The sequence below is a fragment of the Procambarus clarkii genome, chromosome 88, assembly GCF_040958095.1.
Source record: "Procambarus clarkii isolate CNS0578487 chromosome 88, FALCON_Pclarkii_2.0, whole genome shotgun sequence".
Classification (NCBI taxonomy): domain Eukaryota; kingdom Metazoa; phylum Arthropoda; class Malacostraca; order Decapoda; family Cambaridae; genus Procambarus; species Procambarus clarkii.
Genome location: NC_091237.1, coordinates 15,509,346 through 15,530,422, shown reverse-complemented (window position 1 = coordinate 15,530,422; position 21,077 = coordinate 15,509,346). Strand labels below are relative to the sequence as shown.

The following is a 21,077-nucleotide window of genomic DNA, read 5'->3' as shown; positions in this document are numbered from 1 at the left end:
TTTCACATGATTGGCTGCTATGGTGAATACCAACAAAGAATTTCTACCAATGATATGCAAGCACTGGAAGGCTTCCTTCAGCCTGACTGGCTGCTGTTGGTCTGGCTTCTTGAGAGAGTATTTTTGTGCCGATAAATGGCATTGAATTACCTGGAAACTAGCCCAATGTACAGTACTTAATGCAACAGGTAAAACAATGCGTAAGTTATACAACTTATATACAATAACAAGTAAAATAAGCCACAGGAATTTTCATAAGGCTTAGATGCTACAATGTAGAACGCTTACGTTAAGTGAGGGAGCACAGTAGAGTTAACAATGCTGTGGGTGGGGGTCCAGCGGAGACATATTTTGGATATACAAGAGATGAAGAAGACGGTGTACTGAACGCTCCAGATGACTTCAATCAAGAGGTGGAGCTTCTACAAGTACCTTCCTGTGATTGGCTGTTGCAAGGCATGTCAAAACACTTTCTATGAATGAAATGCAAACTAAGAAATACGTCCTTTTGCACAACAACCTCTTTGTTTTATATCTGATAGAAATTTCAATCTAACTGTATGATTTAGTCTAATAAGAAGGCGAAGCATCGTATCATTTTAAATCCCTAAATCCTGTTTAAATCCCTAAACATGCTAAACATAAACTCACTTCACACATTCTCTTGTGTCATTTACATATATAAAACCTTGTTCCTAGATGCAAATCCTGATCTGAAACTTTTCCTTGACAGATGTAATAGAACCCATAGTCACCACACTAGAAATTAATATCTCTCTGATATCCCCAGAGTCAAACTTAATCTGGTGTAAACATTCTATGCAAATAAAGGGACCTAGTCTATGGAACTCATTTCCTAACGAATTGAAAAGTTGTCCAACTTTTGTCTTATTCAAAAATAAAACCAAAAGTACCTAATTTCATCTTCATAGTTTCCTACCTAGTACTTTAAACTCGCACTGTATCTAGTATACTACTCAATCCCCCAGTATATGTCCCTAAGCCATATAACTTCACAACTATGCTATCACCTTATATCATGGTTGTTATATTGAACACATATTTAACTACATTATACCTAGAAATGATCCTCAGAGTATGCTACAATAAACCTGTTGATAACCCTCAAATTTTAATATACCTACTAATCTTTGTCAAAATTTCTTACAATGTACCTGTTAAAAAAATTCAATTTTACTAGAAATTACCTACTTAAAATTATCTGTTGGATTAAGGACCTGCCCGAAACTCTATGCATGTTAGTGGCTTTACAAGAATGTAAAAACATCAATGCTATGTACTCTCATAAACCCAATGCACCTTCCTGTGTATATATACAAATAAAAGACCTTGCTCTTGTTAGACCCCGTTGAGATTATGCAGTTCAGTTTCTTCTTCGTGATTACGTGCAGTTTACATGAAGGTTAGGTTTGGTTAGCATTCCCCCAGTTCAGTGGGGAATGATTTCCTCCCATAGGATTCTCTCCATGGGTTTACAGATATGCGAGGTCAAACTGATAGAACGGTAAAAACATAAGAACAAAGGTAACTGCAGAAGGCCTATTGACCCATACGAGGCAGCTCCTATTTATAACCACCCCATTCCCACTCATTTAGATGTCCAACCCACGTTTGAAACAATCAACGGATCCCATATTTAATTATATATATAGGGTAGTAATTTATATTTAATTATTTATAGGGTAGTAATAATTTGTGATATTCAAAAGAGGCGCCAGATGACGTATGCATCACGTGATCCCAATTCGCCATATTTACTCCAATCGTGATGCGCGATTCATATTACTTGGGCGCCATTGTTATAGAATGTCAACAAACTACTCGTGAACCCCTAAGACTTATCGGTCATCAACCGTAATATTTATACCGTGACAAGGTAGGTGAGGCAGGTTCTCATAGAGCCATTTGTGGTGATAATAGGGGGCTGTGCACTGCCTGAGAGGGCTGGCTGACCTTCAAATAGGCCTCTATTGCTCTTTTTCGCTTCATTTTTGGCCAGGAGCCTATACTTAGACGTCTGAAGTAGAAGGCTGAATGGCCTCCACTGAGGGCCTTGTTATGGACAAGAGAGTGTTCCTGAAGTTGAGTGAGCTTAGATCTTAACCAAAGACTAACTTCCTGGCTGACTTCAGGAATTACCGCCCCGCTTGACACTCGTACCCAGGCTAACTCGACCTGTGATTTATCGGTAACATTTGATTATTGACATTACTTTATAGGTTACAAAGTTGTATATGTTAGTTTTAGGTTATTCTCTGGTTGTATGTACCTCAGGTCTGACGGTAAAAATAATATTGTGCTTTGTAGAAGGGTCCACCGTGGCAGGGTCCGCCGTGGCAGGGTGGACCTGCCAGGGTGACAGGTCCATATACTTATACAGTATCAACTTAATCAACACATGAACTATCTACATGATGTTACATCATCTGAACTAGCTACCTTTAACATCATCCAATCGCCTATTGCCTAGATGAAGGAGAAAAAGATGGTCCCATACGTTGATGAATTTGCCCAGTTGTATTTTAAAGCGAAATACTGTTTAATAGGTTTTGCTCTGAAGAAGTAATTCCTATTGTTTCATCTGCATGATGATCTGAATGTTTCTCCCTGTATTAGGTGCAAAGAAATGTGCCCAAAAGTCTTGTCCTACTTGGGAAAAATTAATCTGGGACTTTTTGGTTGAGAGTTGATTGCACTGACCACTCCACTGCAGTTTCTACCTCTACAATATGATGTATATAAACAAATATTTATTCAGGATTTTTTGTTTCAAAATAAATACCAGTACTGTACTTTAATTCTAGTTATTTGATAATATTTGATACTTCTTTCTATCTATTGTGTAATTATCAGTTTTTTTTAATTCAATTTATGCTTTTGATCTTAATTAGTATTATTTTTAGTCTAAGTTTTTTCACACTCCGTGCTCAAAACGCTGTGCATATTAGTGGCTTCTGGCATTGTATGTACTAGCTCTATCTATTATATTATATTTATGAGGGGCCTCGTAGCCTGGTGGATAGCGCGCAGGACTCGTAATTCTGTGGCGCGGGTTCGATTCCTGCACGAGGCAGAAACAAATGGGCAAAGTTTCTTTCACCCTGACTGCCCCTGTTACCTAGCAGTAAATAGGTACCTGGGAGTTAGTCAGCTGTCACGGGCTGCTTCCTGGGGGTGGAGGCCTGGTCGAGGACCGGGCCGCGGGGACACTAAAGCCCCGAAATCATCTCAAGATAACCTCAAGATTAATCCGACATTATGTTTGTAACTTATTTTCAATGTATGTACCTTTACCTGAATAAATATCTTACATAATCCTCTTCATCTTAGTAGTTTTATTAAAGGGTGAGTAGAATTAAGAAATGAACTCTCACAAATTTTTATACAGTACTGTACTGATATTTTGCTTTTGTATCTATTCTTATCTGCCACTCAAGGAAAGGCTGATTTGCTCATTTTATTTTTCAGCAAACACTAATTTTTTGTTCCCAGAGATAGATGCATATAACTGATGAAAAAGGTGAAAATAAAAACATCTTTAACATTATGTTAAAGAAAAGAGAACATAAGTTAGTTTTTCTGTATGTGGATAGGTAAAATTAGGTGAGGGTTAACTGGAAAAATGTGCTGATGTTAAAACTGAATGCTTTATCAAATTTCCAGATGCCAAGAGATGAAAAACGTGCTACCTTTCTAACAGACTTGGGAAGGGCTACGATGCGGGGTGTTCGCAGATGTCACAAGTGTGGTACCTTGAATGGTACTAGAGGATTCTCTTGTAAAAACAAGTCCTGTGATGTTATTTTTAAGGAAGCTGGAGAAAAGAGGAAGTTGTCTACAGAAGCATGTCGAATTATAGCCGGTGCAGATGCTCAGGTGCGACATTAACATAAGTTGGGGTAGACTGTAGCTTCAAGTTGCTCTAAGGTAGTTGGATGTTTTGTTTCATTCATTTATATATTGTGAGGATATATGTGTTATTTCTTGTGAAGTCTGAAGCATTATTTGTATTCATCACTACCATTTATGTTTTACATGCATTCACCCCAGTGTTGTACAGTATTAAAAACATCCTTAGAAAATCAATACTGAGGTGACTCAAACCAGTGATCAGGGTACTGCCAGCCACACACCTTACCCCTGTACCACGATATGGGCACACAACCTGGGATTCAACTGAATCCACAGGAAGTCTAGAGGCTTCTGCTGAAGCCAGTCCAAGTTTTACATATAATATATAACCCCATGCACTTTACTGCTTGATGAACTGTTCCAGTTGATTTTTTCATTGATATATATACTTTAGTGTGACTTCTTTATGACTCAGTTATTATTTGTCTATTTTACAATTTTATTGCATAGCTGATTCTACAGCAACATCTGAAATGTTTGTTTAATGATTACTAGTGGTGTTAATTAATTCATAAAGGAAGTGTGTTGAGGCTTGTCAAAAAGTAAAAAAGTTATATAAATTGCAGTAACTGTACTGTACAATTTTATCACTGGTATACCCTAGACATTTCACGAGTTGTTTAGGGTAATGACTGTTTACATTTGCTTATTATATCAGTGATTTTCACATGTGTGGGTTGGATTATTTGTTTTTCATCTTGACATTTTATAATATTGTGTTTATGATAACAGATAGGTACCGTACCTGTAATTTTTTTGTCATTAACTGGAGGACCGGGCCGCAGGGACACTAAAGCCCCGAAATCATCTCAAGAAATCATCTCGATAACATATCATAAAATTGAGTTACAGCAATTCAGTTTGAATTTCGTTGTTTATATTCGGTAACACATGTACACAACCTTGCCCTTGGTTATAAGGACTTTAACAAGCCCTAGGCTACCTGCCCCTGACTTGGAATATACCCATTTACTATATACAATACTTAACATAAAACTAGAAACATTCTCAAAGTATCCTCTCCTTAGATATAAAGTTTTATTAGATACAGTGTCTACATATTGTACAGTATTAAATACTTGGGTTTCAGAAACACTTCTTATTTTCTTATTATTCAGTAGTGTTTCATATGATTCGTGTAAAGCCTTTAGCTGATGATTTGTATGTAGGGGAGGAGACTACAAATATTCTAAATGTAGTAATACAAAGTGATTGTTCTTCACTAAGTCCTTGTATCTTTTTCAGATTTATTCTGCCCGTGTACGAGACAAAGGCCCCGACTATCGTGGGTTTGTTCAGCTTCCCCTCATTCAGTCCATGGATGGGTCAGGGGATATTTTCATTGGTGCAGAATCTCTTGGAGATCCAGTGCTGCTAGTGCAAATGGGTGCAAGGTGTTATGTAGAGCCATGTCAACGCAACTTTGAAAAATTAGTGGTAAAGAGGTTGCTTTTATCAAATGTATGTAGATATTAGATGCTTTATAGTATGTCTTCAGATTATTTTTCTTTATATTTATGAGCCTTAATCCATTCCTTTCTAAATGGGATTCAAAATCTTGTTAGACCTGAAGTTATTCAACCATTCATTATTGGAAATTGTGTTAGTTATTATATATGATTTATATATACTGTAGTTGTACTGTACATACATTCATTGGGATTTTGCAGCCTTCTCTATTGACAGAAGGGGGGGGGGGAAATAGCAGTCGATATGGTGTTGTCACCTTGTGCTGGTGCTCAATGTATTTTGTTTATATGTTACTATATACATGGCTAGCTCTTATTTTTCCCCTTTGCTGGTTATCCTGATGGGTATGTGACAAACTTCTGTATCAGAATGCTACTATCCTCAATACAATTCACTTGTTTTCTTTATAATTGTGTTACAATAATGATTAGTACTTGAAGGACATCTTTATTATGCAATTACAGCTTACTCTTGACAGTTTCTGGTTTCATGAACTACAATCTTATTTCATAAAATTAAATATTTTGCAGCATACATTTCTCTGTATTAAGAATGCTATTGGCAATGAATCATTGAATAAAAACATGGAAAATTAATTTGATCTAAGATTCTTACAATTAAGCGGCCACAAATTATATTATTTAGCTGGTCACAAACTAATTAGCATTGAGGGATGTATCTTTTCAAGTTTAGAATACAAAATATACTTACATAATATTTTTGTTTTTTCCAGAATGCACATCCAGCTCTGTGTTCCCACATTCGTGCTGCTTCTCAGTGTTTTAAAGAAGCTCAGTCACTAACGCTTAAAAATTCTGTTCTCAACTCCCTGCCCATACCTCAGTCCGTCAAGTCAGATATTTGGCAGCTTGCAACTGATACTCCAGGTCCTCTAGTACAAAGAGTTTCCAAAAATATAATGGTAGTTAAATGTAAACCAGAGGCTCTACACCCTCTAGGCTTCCTACACTTCAGTTTTCAGCAGGTAAATGATAAGTCCACCCAAGATGAAGCATGATGATATGTTTGCCCCATGGGTTCTAATGATGACTCGTTACAATTTTGGTAATAATGAATGCATTTGTGATGCTTGTTTGTGGTGCTGGTACATGTGCAAGTGCTATGTGGTGGTGGTATGCAGCCCATTCTCTCGATTAGCCACAATTTACAAAGCCAAGCCACTCTCCTTACCTAACCAACTGATGCATAGAAAATGTAGATCTTTGTGAGCTTCTAGTTTTCATAGTTGAGTATGTTGTCAAGCCTGTATAGTGTAATCAGCTGTTTAATGTTATACTGTATACAGTACAACAAATTGCTGGCTATTTGTGTTATTTGAAATCCACCCAATATATCATAAAAATATAGTATTATCTTAACACTTTTGCTGCCCGTTGCCGCATATTGTGGCATAAAACCAAAATACAGAGTATGCCTGATGATGCAAACAGGCATCAATACTTTAAAAATGTGTAGAAATTCCATTTAGTATCCAAATACTATGAGACTTGTTTTAAAATGTGCGTCAACTTCTGGCCCATTCTCTGTATACCCCACGTGGCATCCTGACCCCGTCGTGTGGGTGCCCACCCACGTCTGGAGGCTCACTGTTGTTGTGGCCTCACTCGTGACAGCCACGGCCTCCAAACGAGTCAAAAAGTTTCCCCATTCTGGTTATTTTATCTCGGGTATTTGTTGTTACAGACTTTATAAACACTGCAAATTGACTTCCAGATGGATACTGATCAAGAACAAAGCCAGTCCATGATGAAAGCATTGAAAGAAACACGTATGAGTGAATATTTATTGAGTTTTCGTAGAAAGTATAGAAAAATGAGACTTATGTGTTCTTATATGCAAATATCCCTTTATAGCATTCTATTGTGAACAATTTGATACCAAATTGAATGATGTAGCACAAAAATTGAAGTCAGGAAGCTGAAAAGGGAATAAACATTGGAGTGGAGAGCTCTCGGGCAATGCTCGGGCTACCTTACAGTGCACGGCGGGTCTAAAGTACATGTATAGGAAAGAGAGCCTTATATATTCTTATGTGCAAATATTTCATTAAATACCAACACTTCTCTTTTTACTATTGGCTATTGTTAATGGAATTTCCTTCAGTAAAGTCCAAAGACTGCACGGAATGTCTAGTCTTGTGCACAAGAAAACTGCTGACCGAGGCAGTGTGGTTGTTGTTGTTGCACTGTTGTATACATACACACTGTATGTACATACACTGGTTTGCAAGCATTTTAAAACCTGCCTAACCTTATCCAAACGAACCTAATCTAACTCAACTGAGACTAACGCAGCATAATCTAAGCTAATGCATCCTGTCCTAATGATATTGATTTAAAAATCAGAAAGTGAACTGGTGAAAAGTGTTGTGTAGGAATTGACCACAGCCTATCTCTCTTAGTGGGCCATGCAGATGTTTTTGTATTAACCTACACCACCACATGGCTGCTGAGCGAACAGTTTAGCACTGCTTGTCATACTGTCTAAGCTCGCTTATCCGAATTATATGGGAAGAAACCCCTGACGGATAAGCAGAATTCTTACAGGGAAAGTCCAAAAATGACCATATTTGCAGTTTCTTGTACCACAACCACCATAGTTATTATTTCCACATACACACACTATAAATAAAAAAATATAATGGGAAAGAGAAACTGCAGCTTACCTTGTTGTAGTTTGTCTTCATGTGGGATACTGTAGATCTTGAAATGTTAAGTTCTTAAAAATTGTCATAATTTGATCTCCAGTTATCTGAATTTCTGTTCAAATACAGCAGAGTTTTGCAGGAAATTATTCAAACCCGATTTTACCTGGATAACCCAAATATTCAGTTCAGCGGGTTTCAGATAAATGTTGATAGCGAAGTAGGTTCGATTAGTGATTTGATGTATGAAAGGGGAATTAAGAGACAGTTCGGATAGATGAGTGTTTGTATAATGAGTGTTCGTATAATGGGGATCTCTTGTAATAAAATTTACCTGTTTATAGTTACCTTTTATTATATAATTTCTCATTTGTTATCAGTTACCCAATTTCATATCTCCTCTATTCACCTTACATTAATAATTTTACATTATTTTAATTTACCAGTTTTATAATACAGTACAATATTCTAATATAATTTATGTACTTATGTACCATTCTTCCGAATTTCATATTGCCCACCAAGAATGTGTGCACACTGCAAAGTTTAATATGTATACACTTTAAAGAGTTACACACACACACTCTACAAAGCCTATATGCATACTACAAAACCTTATATACAAACTACAATGCTTAATATACATACTGTATTATACTCAGTGCAGAGTGCTGTAAGTAAATAAATCAATTGGTGAATGTATCTGAAAGTTGTTTTATTGTAGTGAGGGACGACCAAGGTGAATGGGAAGTGAAAGGTTTTGCTAGGAGAAAAGTTAATTTATTTTCTTGTAAATGTGAAGAATTTTTTAGAAAATGATTTGTGTAAGAGCATAGTTTTAGTGCTTGAAAATGGTGCGGAGGCTGACTGGGATATTTGTTTACGTGTATAGATATCAAAAGTGGTTATGAATTTATATACAGTATTGGGGTTCAGTAGGTAACATTTACAGTATTTACTCTATTTCTTTGTTGCCCAACCACTTGGGCTGGATGGTAGAGTAACGATCTCGCTTCATGCAGGTCGGCATTCAATTCCCAACTGTCCAAGTGGTTGGGTACCATTCCTATCCTCCACCATGCTCCATCCTAGATCCTTATCCTGATCTCTTCAAAGTGCTATATATAGTCAATGGTTTCTTGCATTCTCCTGATTTCTCCTTTTTCTTTCCTTTCCATTTCTTTGTTAAGCTAATAGTTTTGTGAAACTGATTAGAGATACATAAAGCAAAATTGATACAAATTATTTTCATCATCAGGTTCGCAATAAAGAGGAGATGGAGTACAAGTATTACTGTGGTTGTCGAGCTTTCAAGATTCAGCCTGCTGCTCGAGATGTTACCTTCCGTAAATGTGTTCATCTTTACGCCTGTGTGGTGGCCTTTGCAAGTGATCATCAACTCTCTCAGGAATTTTCTTACTATATCAATATGATTCAAAAGTATGTTGAGGCATTATTGCATGACAGCATGCAAAGAATGTTATTAATAGCTTTTAGAATGCTTTAACATCTAATAGAGAAAATCTACTTTTCTTTTCCTGCATTATGTTTAGTGCCGGATATTTTGGGACATATTTATGACTTTCACATCCTAAAGGAGACAAAGTACACTAATATTGAGGCTTTTTGTTTTTAATTTGATTGCATTATAAAATGTTTATCTCATGAAATCATTTTTTCATATTGCTTTACCAATATAGATCAGCTTGACAATCCCCCTCATACTAGTTTATTTCACAGACTCGAGTCATGATTGTCTATTCCCAATAGTATGTACCTTGCATGATATGATCATATCCCCCTTCATAAGTGTATGAACAGTTGGAAAACCCTGCCTGCTTCATCCCTCCAGCCTAATTTCTTTGATTGTGACTGTTTCATGTCAATTATGTACTTTCTTGCTCAATTCATTGTCTGGCGGCTAATCCCAGCTTGCTTCTCCAAGGGCTTTCCAAGAGTCTAGAAAAATGCAGTGGACTCAGCTTTCTTTATCTTGCAGTGTCTTGGTGACCCTGTCATACAGTACTCATGTTTTTTCAGACACGATTTTTTCTCTCTAAACTTCTGATGCCCCTCTTGCAAAGTTTGTCAACATTTGGTGATCCACCATCCTCTTCTTGATTACTTTAACCAGTACCATCAAAGGAATTAATTTTAGTGTCATTTGTCTTCAGTGCTTCCTCTGTGTCCCTTGAATATCCAGACTACAGTGTGTTTGCCTTTTTTTCTAAACGTTTTGGCCATTCTCCAGTCCTTACTGTTTTATTGCAGATTCCAGCTGGTGAATAAACGAGCATTTCTGTAAAATCTTTCAACAGCCATGGTGATTCCGTACTCACCTAGTTGTGTTTGCGAGGATTGAGCTCTGGCTCTTTGGTCCCACCTCTCAACTGTCAATCAACTGGTGTACAGATTCCTGAGCCTATTGGGCTCTATCATATCTATATTTGAAACTGTATATGGAGTCTGCCTCCACCACAACACTACTTAATGCATTCCATTTGTTAACTACCCTGACACTGAAAAAATTCTTTCTAACGTCTCTGTGGCTCATCTGGGTACTAAGTTTCCACCTGTGTCCCCTTGTTCGTGTTCCACCCGCGCTAAAGAGTTTGTCTTTGTCCACCCTGTCAATTCGCCTGAGAATTTTGTAGGTGTGTGTGTGTGTGTGTGTGTGTGTGTGTGTGTGTGTGTGTGTACTCACCTAATTGTACTCACCTAATTGTGCTTGCGGGGGTTGAGCTCTGGCTCTTTGGTCCCGCCTCTCAACCGTCAATCAACTGGTGTACAGATTCCTGAGCCTATTGGGCTCTATCATATCTACATTTGAAACTGTGAATGGAGTCAGCCTCCACCACATCACTTCCTAATGCATTCCATTTGCTAACTACTCTGACACTGAAAAAGTTCTTTCTAACGTCTCTGTGGCTCATTTGGGTACTCAGCTTCCACCTGTGTCCCCTTGTTCGCGTCCCACCAGTGTTGAAAAGTTCGTCCTTGTTTACCCGGTCGATTCCCCTGAGGATTTTGTAGGTTGTGATCATGTCCCCCCTTACTCTTCTGTCTTCCAGTGTCGTGAGGTGCATTTCCCGCAGCCTTTCCTCATAACTCATGCCTCTTAGTTCTGGGACTAGTCTAGTAGCATACCTTTGGACTTTTTCCAGCTTCGTCTTGTGCTTGACAAGGTACGGGCTCCATGCTGGGGCCGCATACTCCAGGATTGGTCTTACATATGTGGTGTACAAGATTCTGAATGATTCCTTACACAGGTTCCTGAACGCCGTTCTGATGTTAGCCAGCCTCGCATATGCCGCAGACGTTATTCTCTTTATGTGGGCTTCAGGAGACAGGTTTGGTGTGATATCAACTCCTAGATCTTTCTCTCTGTCTGTTTCATTAAGTACTTCATCTCCTATTCTGTATCCTGTGCCTGGCCTCCTGTTTCCACTTCCTAGTTTCATTACTTTGCATTTACTCGGGTTGAACTTCAACAGCCATTTGTTGGACCATTCACTCAGTCTATCCAGGTCATCTTGTAGCCTCCTACTATCATCCTCTGTTTCAATCCTCCTCATAATTTTTGCATCGTCGGCAAACATTGAGAGGAACGAATCTATACCCTCTGGGAGATCATTTACATATACCAGAAACAGTATAGGTCCAAGGACTGACCCCTGCGGGACTCCACTTGTGACGTCTCGCCAATCTGAGACCTCACCCCTCACACAGACTCGTTGTCTCCTGTTGCTTAGGTATTCCTCTATCCACCGGAGTACCTTCCCTCTCACTCCAGCCTGCATCTCCAACTTTCGCACTAGCCTCTTGTGTGGCACTGTATCAAAGGCTTTCTGACAATCCAAAAATATGCAGTCTGCCCACCCTTCTCTTTCTTGCCTTATTTTTGTTGCCTGGTCGTAGAATTCAAGTAACCCTGTGAGGCAGGACCTGCCATCCCTGAACCCATGTTGATGCTGTGTTACAAAGTTCCTTCGCTCCAGATGCTCCACTAGTTTTTTTCGCACAATCTTCTCCATCAGCTTGCATGGTATGCAGGTTAGGGACACTGGCCTGTAGTTCAGTGCCTCCTGTCTATCCCCTTTCTTGTATATCGGGACTACGTTAGCTGCTTTCCAAATATCTGGCAGTTCCCCTGTTGCCAGTGATTTGTTATACACTATGGAGAGTGGTAGGCTCAGTTCTCTTGCTCCTTCCTTTAGAACCCAAGGGGAGATTCCATCTGGGCCTATAGCCTTTGTCACGTCCAACTCTAGTAAACACTTCCTTACTTCCCCACTGGTAATCTCAAACTCTTCCAGTGGTTCCTGGTTAGCTATTCCCTCACTTACCTCTGGAATTTCTCCTTGTTCTAAGGTGAAGACCTCCTGGAATTTCTTATTCAATTCCTCACACACTTCCTTGTCATTTGTAGTGAATCCTTCCGCCCCTATCCTTAATCTCATAACCTGTTCCTTTACTGTTGTTTTTCTCCTAATGTGGCTATGCAACAATTTAGGCTGAGTCTTTGCCTTGCTTGCGATGTCATTTTCGTATTGTCTTTCTGCCTCTCTTCTCATCCTGACATATTCATTCCTGGCATTCTGGTATCTTTCTCTGCTCTCCAGTGTCCTGTTATTCCTATAGTTTCTCCATGCCCTTTTACTTTGCTGCTTAGCTAGCCTACATCTTTGATTAAACCATGGGTTTCTCATCTTCATTTCTCTGTTTTCCTTTTGGACTGGGACAAACTTGTTCGCTGCGTCCTTGCACTTCTGCGTGATGTAATCCATCATATCTTGGGCCGTCTTTCCCCTGAGCTCTGTTTCCCATGCTATATCTGTTAGGAATTTTCTTATCCCCTCATAGTTTCCCTTTCGGTATGCTAACCTTTTGGTTTCGGTATCCCTCCTCGAGTTCAATAACCCTTCTTCAATCAAGTACTCAAACACCAGTACACTGTGGTCGCTCATTCCTACTGGGTCCTCAAAACCGATTTCTCTTATGTCGGAGTCGTTCAGAGTGAAGACTAGGTCGAGTCTCGCTGGTTCGTCATTGCCTCTCATCCTTGTGGGTTCTCCGACATGCTGGGTTAAAAAGTTGCTTGTCACCACCTCCAATAGTTTGGCTCTCCACGTATCCTCGCCTCCATGCGGTTCCTTGTTCTCCCAGTCAATCTTTCCGTGATTGAAGTCGCCCATGATGAGCAGGTGGGATCTATTTCTACAGGCAGCAGAGGCTGCCCTCTCAATTATAGTGTTAACTGCCTTGTTGTTGTTTTCATACTCTTGACTGGGTCTCCTGTCATTTGGTGGAGGGTTGTATATTACTGCTACTACTATTCTTGGTCCTCCCATTGTTATGGTGCCTGCTATGTAGTCTCTGAACTCCTCACAGCCCGGGATGGCCATCTCCTTAAAACTCCATTCCCTTCTCATGAGTAGGGCCACTCCGCCTCCTCCTCTACCTTCCCTCTCTTTCCTTATTACTGTATACTCCTGGGGAAACACGGCATTCGTTATGATTCCAGAGAGTTTTGTTTCAGTGAGTCCGATTACATCTGGGTTAACTTCTTGTGCTCTTTCCCTTAGTTCACTTGTCTTGCTTGTGATCCCATCTATGTTCGAGTACATCACCCTGAAACTGACTCTCTTCTGCTTCTTTTCTGGGGGGGACCTTTGGGATCTGGGGTGAGTGGGAGCTGGGGGGACCTGGCACGGGGGGATTGGTGGAGGAGGGAGGGCTTGGGGTGGTGGGGGAGAGGGGGAGGGTACAGGGGGTGGATAAGAGGGGGAGGGTACAGGGGGAGGGTGTGTGTGTGTGTGTGTGTGTGTGTGTGTGTGTGTGTGTGTGTGTGTATAGGTGGGTGGGTGGGTGGGTTGGGGGTTCTGGAGGTTATAAACAGAGGTTAAATTAAAAAAAATTCCTTTACCAGTTAGTGGTGAGTTTAATACTTCACCATATACTGGTAATTATTAGAGTTTTGAAACTTTAAATATTTTGTAATGTATACAGTTTATTTACAAGCAAATTCCAGACAAAGTTATTTTAAATCAAATCTATTCTATATACAGTAAAACTGTGACAAAATAATTTGACTTCAATGGGTTTTATTTTCTTTTTCAGTGACCTTTGTCAGTCTCCAAGTCTGACAGTCAGTAATGGCACTGGAGATGAGAACAGTGTTAGCATAGGAGAAAGCAGCACAGGCCTGAGTACTGTGGGAGAGCGGTCGTTCCTCATTCTAAACGACTCTGGAGATTCTCAGTGTCAAGTGGAGGTGGAAGTGTTGCAGGAGGACTCCACATCAATACTGGATGGCATTGCAATCTCCCCATCAGATAACCTAGTTACTCAGGTAGGACATGCTCTTAATCATGCACACTTTAACAGTGCTATCTTGAGTGTGCTAGGGGAATAGACGAGACAAAAGTCGCTAGAAGTTGTGAAAGCTTTAAGGAAAGGAAAGCACGACGTTATATGGTTATGCCAGACAAAGCTCAAATGAAATGAGAATGAAGAGTTGAATGTAGGAAGGAATTTAAGAGTAGGATTGAGAGGAGTAAGGAAGGTGAAGTCTTTAATGGTATGTGACAATTAATGACTTGTTTCACAGTTTATGGTAAGTACTTATATCTGTTAGTGAATGACACATGTTATGTAGGTGATGAATGGCTCTTATTTCACAGTTCAAGGGGCTTCTGTATAAAATTCAAATTTGAAATGGTAAAAGTAACTTGCAAATGCTTATGCTGAATGTGATACAAGAAGTGAGAATTCAAACTATACATCTGATTGGTGTCTTCTTGGTTGTTCCCTGAGCCAAGGCCAGGGTCTACATTTCTCACACTAGGCCCTTGTCGACCTGGAATCCGAGTGTGACAAGACACTTGCCTAATGGTCTTGAAATATAGTATACGCAAATGGAGAACAGAGCTCAGCTTCACTACCACATGATACCATTGTCAGCGACACCAACAAAACAGCGCAAAATTTTCAGTACTTTTTTGTCAATACTTGGCAATAGAAGTACTGTATAGCCAGTTTATGCTTTATCACTAGGTAACAGGTCACACTAAGTGACTAAATGCAAACAAATAAGTGTTTTTATTCATAAGTGTATGTTTAGTACATTTATACTTGGGTTGGGTTACGTATGTTTACAGTGAATTATTTACCTAAGAGAAAGTCTTAAAAAGAACATAACATGAATGTCTGATAATGAGAATGCAATCTAAATAAAGGACTAATAGAAACTAATCATTCAGTGACTTTATACAACAAAATTTCACACCCTCAGCACTCTCAATCAAGAGATTCTAGGGCTAACCCAGATCAAAATCCCTCTCAACACACAGTTCAAGCAACAGCGATCTGACTTCCGTAGGACTCAAAATGCCTATTAGTAAGCCAAGAATGCCTGCCAATCTCATGGCCCAAAACACCCATGCGTACTCCAAAAAGCTAGGCTCAAAAGGGTGAGAGTGGGAGCAGCAGAAATGACTGCTAACAGAGCGACATTTAATTTCTGCCAATGTTTTATTTCTGATCAAATCTCCTTTTGTTGTTCCCCCTAGCCAAAACCCCCACAGTTAACCATTAATAAAGGTGACTTACCTAAGCAGGAGAATAAAGCCAGGCTAGGCTGCAGGAAATGGGTAAACTGTTTACTAATATATAAGCCAAGCATCTCTCCTATTCTCTATTGAGGCCCCCCGGCTTCTCACCAAATGCTAGCCCAAACATTTGCCTGACAGAGCAAAAAGCCTATGAAAAAAAAATTAGATGAAAACAAGCCATGGAACACCCCAACATGGCAATGATTAAACACCCAACAAATAAGTCCACAACAAAGTGAGAAAAGGACCCCATTGACAGATAACCAGCGGTAAATCAGGCCAGTACTGTATGTCTGAAAGTGGCTCAAAATAAAGTAAAACATAGAAGTACAGAACACAAGGTCAAAATGTCCAATGCCCAACTGATTTCCTACAACTGACGATCTTCACAAGGCAGCTCAAACCTGGGGAAAGTCAAGATCTGACTTGCTATATCACACTACTGTATTGTGATTTCTGTGTGTATTGAACTTTACTCTCCACTGTTTCCCTACCCTTAAACTATGTGGCAAGATCATTTAGCAAGTTCTCTGTAGGGGTGAAGCTTAAAGCTGATAATTGCTTATTGTAATTACCTAAGTGTAGTTACAGGATGAGAGCTACGCCCATGGTGTCCCGTCTTCCCCATACTCTTTGTCATATAACACTGAAACTACTGATGGTTTTGGCCTCCACCACTTTCTCACTTAACTTGTTCCAACTGTCTACCACTCTGCCTAACATGCCAAATTTTCAATAAGTCTCATATTTAACAAGTAATAATAATCTTTTGGGATAAAGGTTTTCATTATATTATATATGACATGATTTTTTTTTATTCAAAACTAACATAGAAATTTGATGAAACCTAACCTAGCCTATCTAACATAATTGTCAGTAGTTCATGTTCCTAAAAATAATATTAATATTGTTAGAATAGAACCTATGTCTACCAGGATGCCTCGTTTGGTTATTATATTTCACGATGAGAGAACTCTCATATGGCTTTTAAGTTTATGAATAGTACCTCTGTTGATCATTCCAGGATTGATTGAGCATAGCTATAATTATGCTCCATAACCTTAATGACCATGCATCGACCAATTGAAAAGTTCCCTGCAGTGCTGGTGCTGAGAATGTCTCCTAACTAACTGTACTGGTCCTTGTCCATAGGACACAGTAGATCTAACCTTTAGGTGCAACCAAGTGGCATTGCTCAGAATGGTGCTTTTCTTATCTACTATAAAGCCATTCCTCGTTTTAGTAAACAATTGCTATAACAAACAGGAAGATATTGAAGGGAAGTTGGAAATTCAGTTGACAACTCCAGAGGGCATTCATCTGCGAACTTCAGATGGTGGCAGTATCTCCGTCCACCAAATTCCTGACAACCTGCCAGTAACAGGCCTGAAGAGAAGACAAGATGATTCAGTTGTCCAGGCCAGCTCTGCTCTACTGACCCTTCAGGAGGGCGGCACTAAAAAGGTTAGTAAACAGTATGTTTTAAAGTGTGTATTTACATCTTATTAGGAAGGTGTATGAGGATGTGACCACCTCACTGTCCACCACAGTGGTGTAATCAACCTTGCATTTCCTGTGATATACGGGTGGTGTAGAGACATGGTGTAAGCAGCCTTGCAGCCTCTACATTATGTATGAGGTGGGATTGGACTGGTGATCCATTATCCCCCCAAAATTATTAATACTAAAGATCAAAATAGTTGTGAATCAAAAACCTGCACCATCCCTAGTCCCTTAAAAGAAAGATAGGTTTATATTGTTGTGTGGAATGTAAGAGGAATAGGTCAAGAACAGAAACTGGAAGTGAACGAACCTGATTGGCTAAGTTAACGAGAGAGTAAAATAATGGAAAATGATCAGGAAAGAGTGGAGTAAAACAGTTGAGGAAACTGTTGTATAGTAGGAGTGATACAGAGAAAAGAAAGGGAGGAGTATGCCTGTTTATGAATAAAGAGTGGTATGGCACAATTAATAACTGCTCTTAATGCAGTTTAAGCTGGTGATTGTTAACGCATGTACACTATATAGTGACAGGTGTGAATGAACAAAGTGTTGCTTAATGCACTTATTTTAGCCAAGTCTTCTAGAAGGGCATGACAATCGTCTGTTTCTCATCTTCCCTTCTCCAGCTTAGCATCATCAGCAAACATGTTTATGTAAGTCTGTATTCCTTCTGGTAGATAGTTTGACCACATATTGGTGCTATGTGTGGTAAGATTAAGTGGTAAAAGGATAGTTGCACCTCATAAGGATTCTGGTGATAAAACAATGAAAGTTTAGAAGTTGAGTGAAAGAAGTGGTAGATGAAGGGAACTGTCAGGGGTTAGCACCAAGCCATTAGACTACATAGCACTTGGAAGGGGTCAGGATAAGGATTAGGGTTAGAATAGGGAGGAAGGAAGGGGAAAGTGCCTAACCACTTGGATGGTTGGGGACTATAAAAACAATTATAGTGAACTTGGAGGAAGATACTATGAATAAATGAACCTCTGTGTCATGTGCAATGTATTCAAGACATGTTTGATTAAAAACGACAAGTGGAGTTGTGCAAACTGATAGAAAAATTGAGAGGGAAGTGGTTTCTTAGATAATGAGTTTGCAAAAGCAGCTAAGAAAACGAGTGGCATCTTATGCCTTTCTTGATCACAAAGGGGGTAAGAAACCCAAGAAGGTAAGAAACCCAGAATTTGAGGAGAGGAAAAGGTGTGTAAAAGATTAGTTGAAGTCGAAAAAACAGAGCTACTTAGGGGCAAAAGGAAGCTAATTGAAAGAAAATTATTTAGAAAACAGTAAACATGACTAGATGTTTACATGGAGTGAGAACAGTGCAAGAACATATGACAGCTGATATATCTATGGAATAGATGAGCAAAATAAACAAAAAGCTAAGATGTGAGAAAGTAGCCGGTGTTAATGAGGTACAGGTATATGTCTTGAAGAAAAGGAATGGGGTGGTTATGGAGAATTTTCTGGCACCCATGTAATAGTGGTAATGTGCCAGAAGATTGGAAAAGAGTAGGGCAAGAAAGTCTATAATTTAAGCTTTAGTGTAGGAGTAGTGAGCAAAATATATGACAGGATAGTGATCAGAAGAGTACAGGAAATTACTGGGGAACTGATCAATAATTGAGAATGTTGGTTGAAGTGTGTGTGTGTAGATCAGCTATCTATTGGAATACTGTATCTGTAAAGGCATGAAGGTGAGCTTGTAGGGTGTACATGGTACTTGTGGACTTAGGAAAAGCGTATGGCAAAGGTATGAATCAAGCTGGTATACAGTCTTATTTTGTTGAGTGAGTGTTCTAAGTTGTGAATTTGTATAATTGTGAAGAATTGATAGTGGAGAGAATGGTTCGAATTTAACATTTAGTTAAATTATTAGAAATCTTTTTTTTTTTCCGTAAAATAATATTTATTTTCTCTAGCTTAAAATCTTATTTTGCAATAGGTATCTTCACCTCGAAGACCACTGACAGGAGCATGTGCTAGGAAGGCTAAGGAACCGGTGGATGAGAACACAGCCTCCTTTAGTTTTCTGACATGGTTAGGAAGTGTCACAGAAAGGATAAACCAAACAATGCATTTCGGTTTCAGTGGCAAACCGGAACCTTTAGTATTTCACATGCCAAAGCTATTTTTTGACTGCCTTATGGAGAGAATAAATGCAAGATCAAAAAAGAAAAGATTGCCCAATCAAACACAGCAGTTCATAAGAAAAGATGCTGTTCCTTTAGGTAAATTTACAAAATATACATGGAAAATTGTAAGTGATCTCCATGTGCGCCAGATTTTTGATAGTTATGATATGCCCTTGGAAATAACGCGTAGTTTCATTCAGAATCGTGATGGCACATACAAGCTGTTTCATCATCGTGATGAGGATTCTATTTATGCCAAGGGCAGCCCAACGCAACCACTGCTACGGCCGCAGGAATACAAAACAAGACTTCGTATCGGTACAACTTCACCAGGTCAAAAGGAACCAACACCCTTTATCATTGAATGGATTCCTGATATTCTTCCACAGTCTCTTATAGGTGAGCTACGAATAAAGTTTGAATTTGACCACCTGCATAATGGCCAACTATTGACATCGAGAGACCCACGTACGGGGATGCCAGGTCAATCCATGACAGGTGTTCGAAGTCATGGCCCTCTCCTGGCCCCCAGACCCCAGCCACAACAGTCACAGCAGACTTCACAGACATCACAGCAGATTTCAGCAACAGAGCATATAATTAGCATACCTATAACCTCTGATGGTATACAATCTACCGAGAACATGGCAACAATTCTAACTTTCTGAACAATGGTATCTCTAGTCAAATTATTTTTATGTACCCAAGATGGTAGCACTTATCCATATGTCATGTATGCAGAATGATTACTATCAAGGTGAAAACTGTTATTTCTTTTTGTTATTTGAAGTTTAAAACTTTATTGTATTTTTACAACTGAAATATATATATGCTCTAGTAATTATCTTTAAGCTAACTCTTATTTGTTTGCTGAAAGAGTAGTTAATAGTGAGACAGTAGAGTATTATATAGTGTTGTTGACCTTATATTTTTCCTATGGAAAACATTTTATCACCTAATTTATGTAGATTATGTATATTAGGAGAAATTCCCCGGAATTATTTAACCTGAAAATATTCATGATATTTATTTGTTTTAGTTTATATTAATGTTTTATGATATAGAAGTTGGATAAAAGTCTTTCATAACAATGAACAAAGGGAGTGAATATCTCTTGTGCTGTTCAAGCACACTAATCCTTACAAACCATCTTTTTTTAAAACAAATGAAATTTATGTTCTCGGAGTCCTTCTGCCAGTTGCATTATAATTGAGCTATTTTCACATTCAAATTCTTTCTGTGGGGAGCCCCGTCGGCTCCCTGAAGCTATCCAAACTGATATGTGCTATTGTAGTTTGGGGTCATCAGTCACAGGAGTTTTTATGCCTACTAGGGACCACGAGCCAGAACCTGGTCCCCCTCAGAGAGGCGCATGGAGTAATGGCCTATGAGCACTTTACGTTTAAAATATGTCATAATTGCCATCAACTGGAGTAGGATCTAGAAAGGTAGGTGAATCAAAACAGACCACCTTCTGGTTAACCTGTACAATCTACATCCCAAAAGATCATAATAACTTCCCTAGAAAGAAACCACACAAGTAACCATTCATATGACTAGCAGTTCCGCTTGTTAGGGTTACCCCTGTGGGGGGAGGGGTTAGAAGCCCGCCGATGAGACGGTGGACTTCCAGAGGGGTCCATTGGTTGTGAATGCTTGGTTGGTTAGGCTGTGGGTGCATCATATGTTGTGTCCGGTGGCAGCTTTACACCACTACCTGCAGGGCCACTGGTTTTGTGATGGTTACCTTACCCTGAG

The 21,077-nt window shown here is 39.2% G+C and overlaps 1 protein-coding gene across 3 annotated transcripts; it reads left to right on the top strand.

Moving 5' to 3' along the window:
• Nucleotides 1-1,783: 1,783 nt before the first annotated feature.
• On the top strand, nt 1,784-20,993 carry LOC123745858 (uncharacterized protein C2orf42). Of its 3 annotated transcripts, none has more exons than XM_045726939.2 (8): nt 1,784-1,897; nt 3,685-3,897; nt 5,179-5,370; nt 6,137-6,388; nt 9,327-9,508; nt 14,189-14,420; nt 16,948-17,145; nt 19,130-20,993. In XM_045726939.2, exons 2-8 carry the CDS (start codon nt 3,685-3,687, stop codon nt 19,985-19,987), a joined length of 2,127 nt encoding a protein of 708 aa, XP_045582895.1. In that variant the 5' UTR covers nt 1,784-1,897; the 3' UTR covers nt 19,988-20,993. The 3 variants fall into 3 exon arrangements, with proteins under 3 accessions (XP_045582895.1, XP_045582896.1, XP_045582894.1); XM_045726940.2 differs by having other exon boundaries at nt 1,813-1,897; nt 3,685-3,948; XM_045726938.2 differs by lacking the exon at nt 1,784-1,897 and adding an exon at nt 1,926-2,209.
• Nucleotides 20,994-21,077: the final 84 nt, after the last annotated feature.

Excerpts from the sequence above, each read along its gene's own strand:
- LOC123745858 (XM_045726939.2), top strand. The coding sequence starts at position 3,685 with ATGCCAAGAGATGAAAAACGTGCTACCTTTCTAACAGACTTGGGAAGG. Across the intron at positions 6,389-9,326 it reads TACACTTCAGTTTTCAGCAG|GTTCGCAATAAAGAGGAGAT; the intron begins GTAAATGATAAG and ends TTTCATCATCAG. Across the intron at positions 14,421-16,947 it reads CAGATAACCTAGTTACTCAG|GAAGATATTGAAGGGAAGTT; the intron begins GTAGGACATGCT and ends TATAACAAACAG.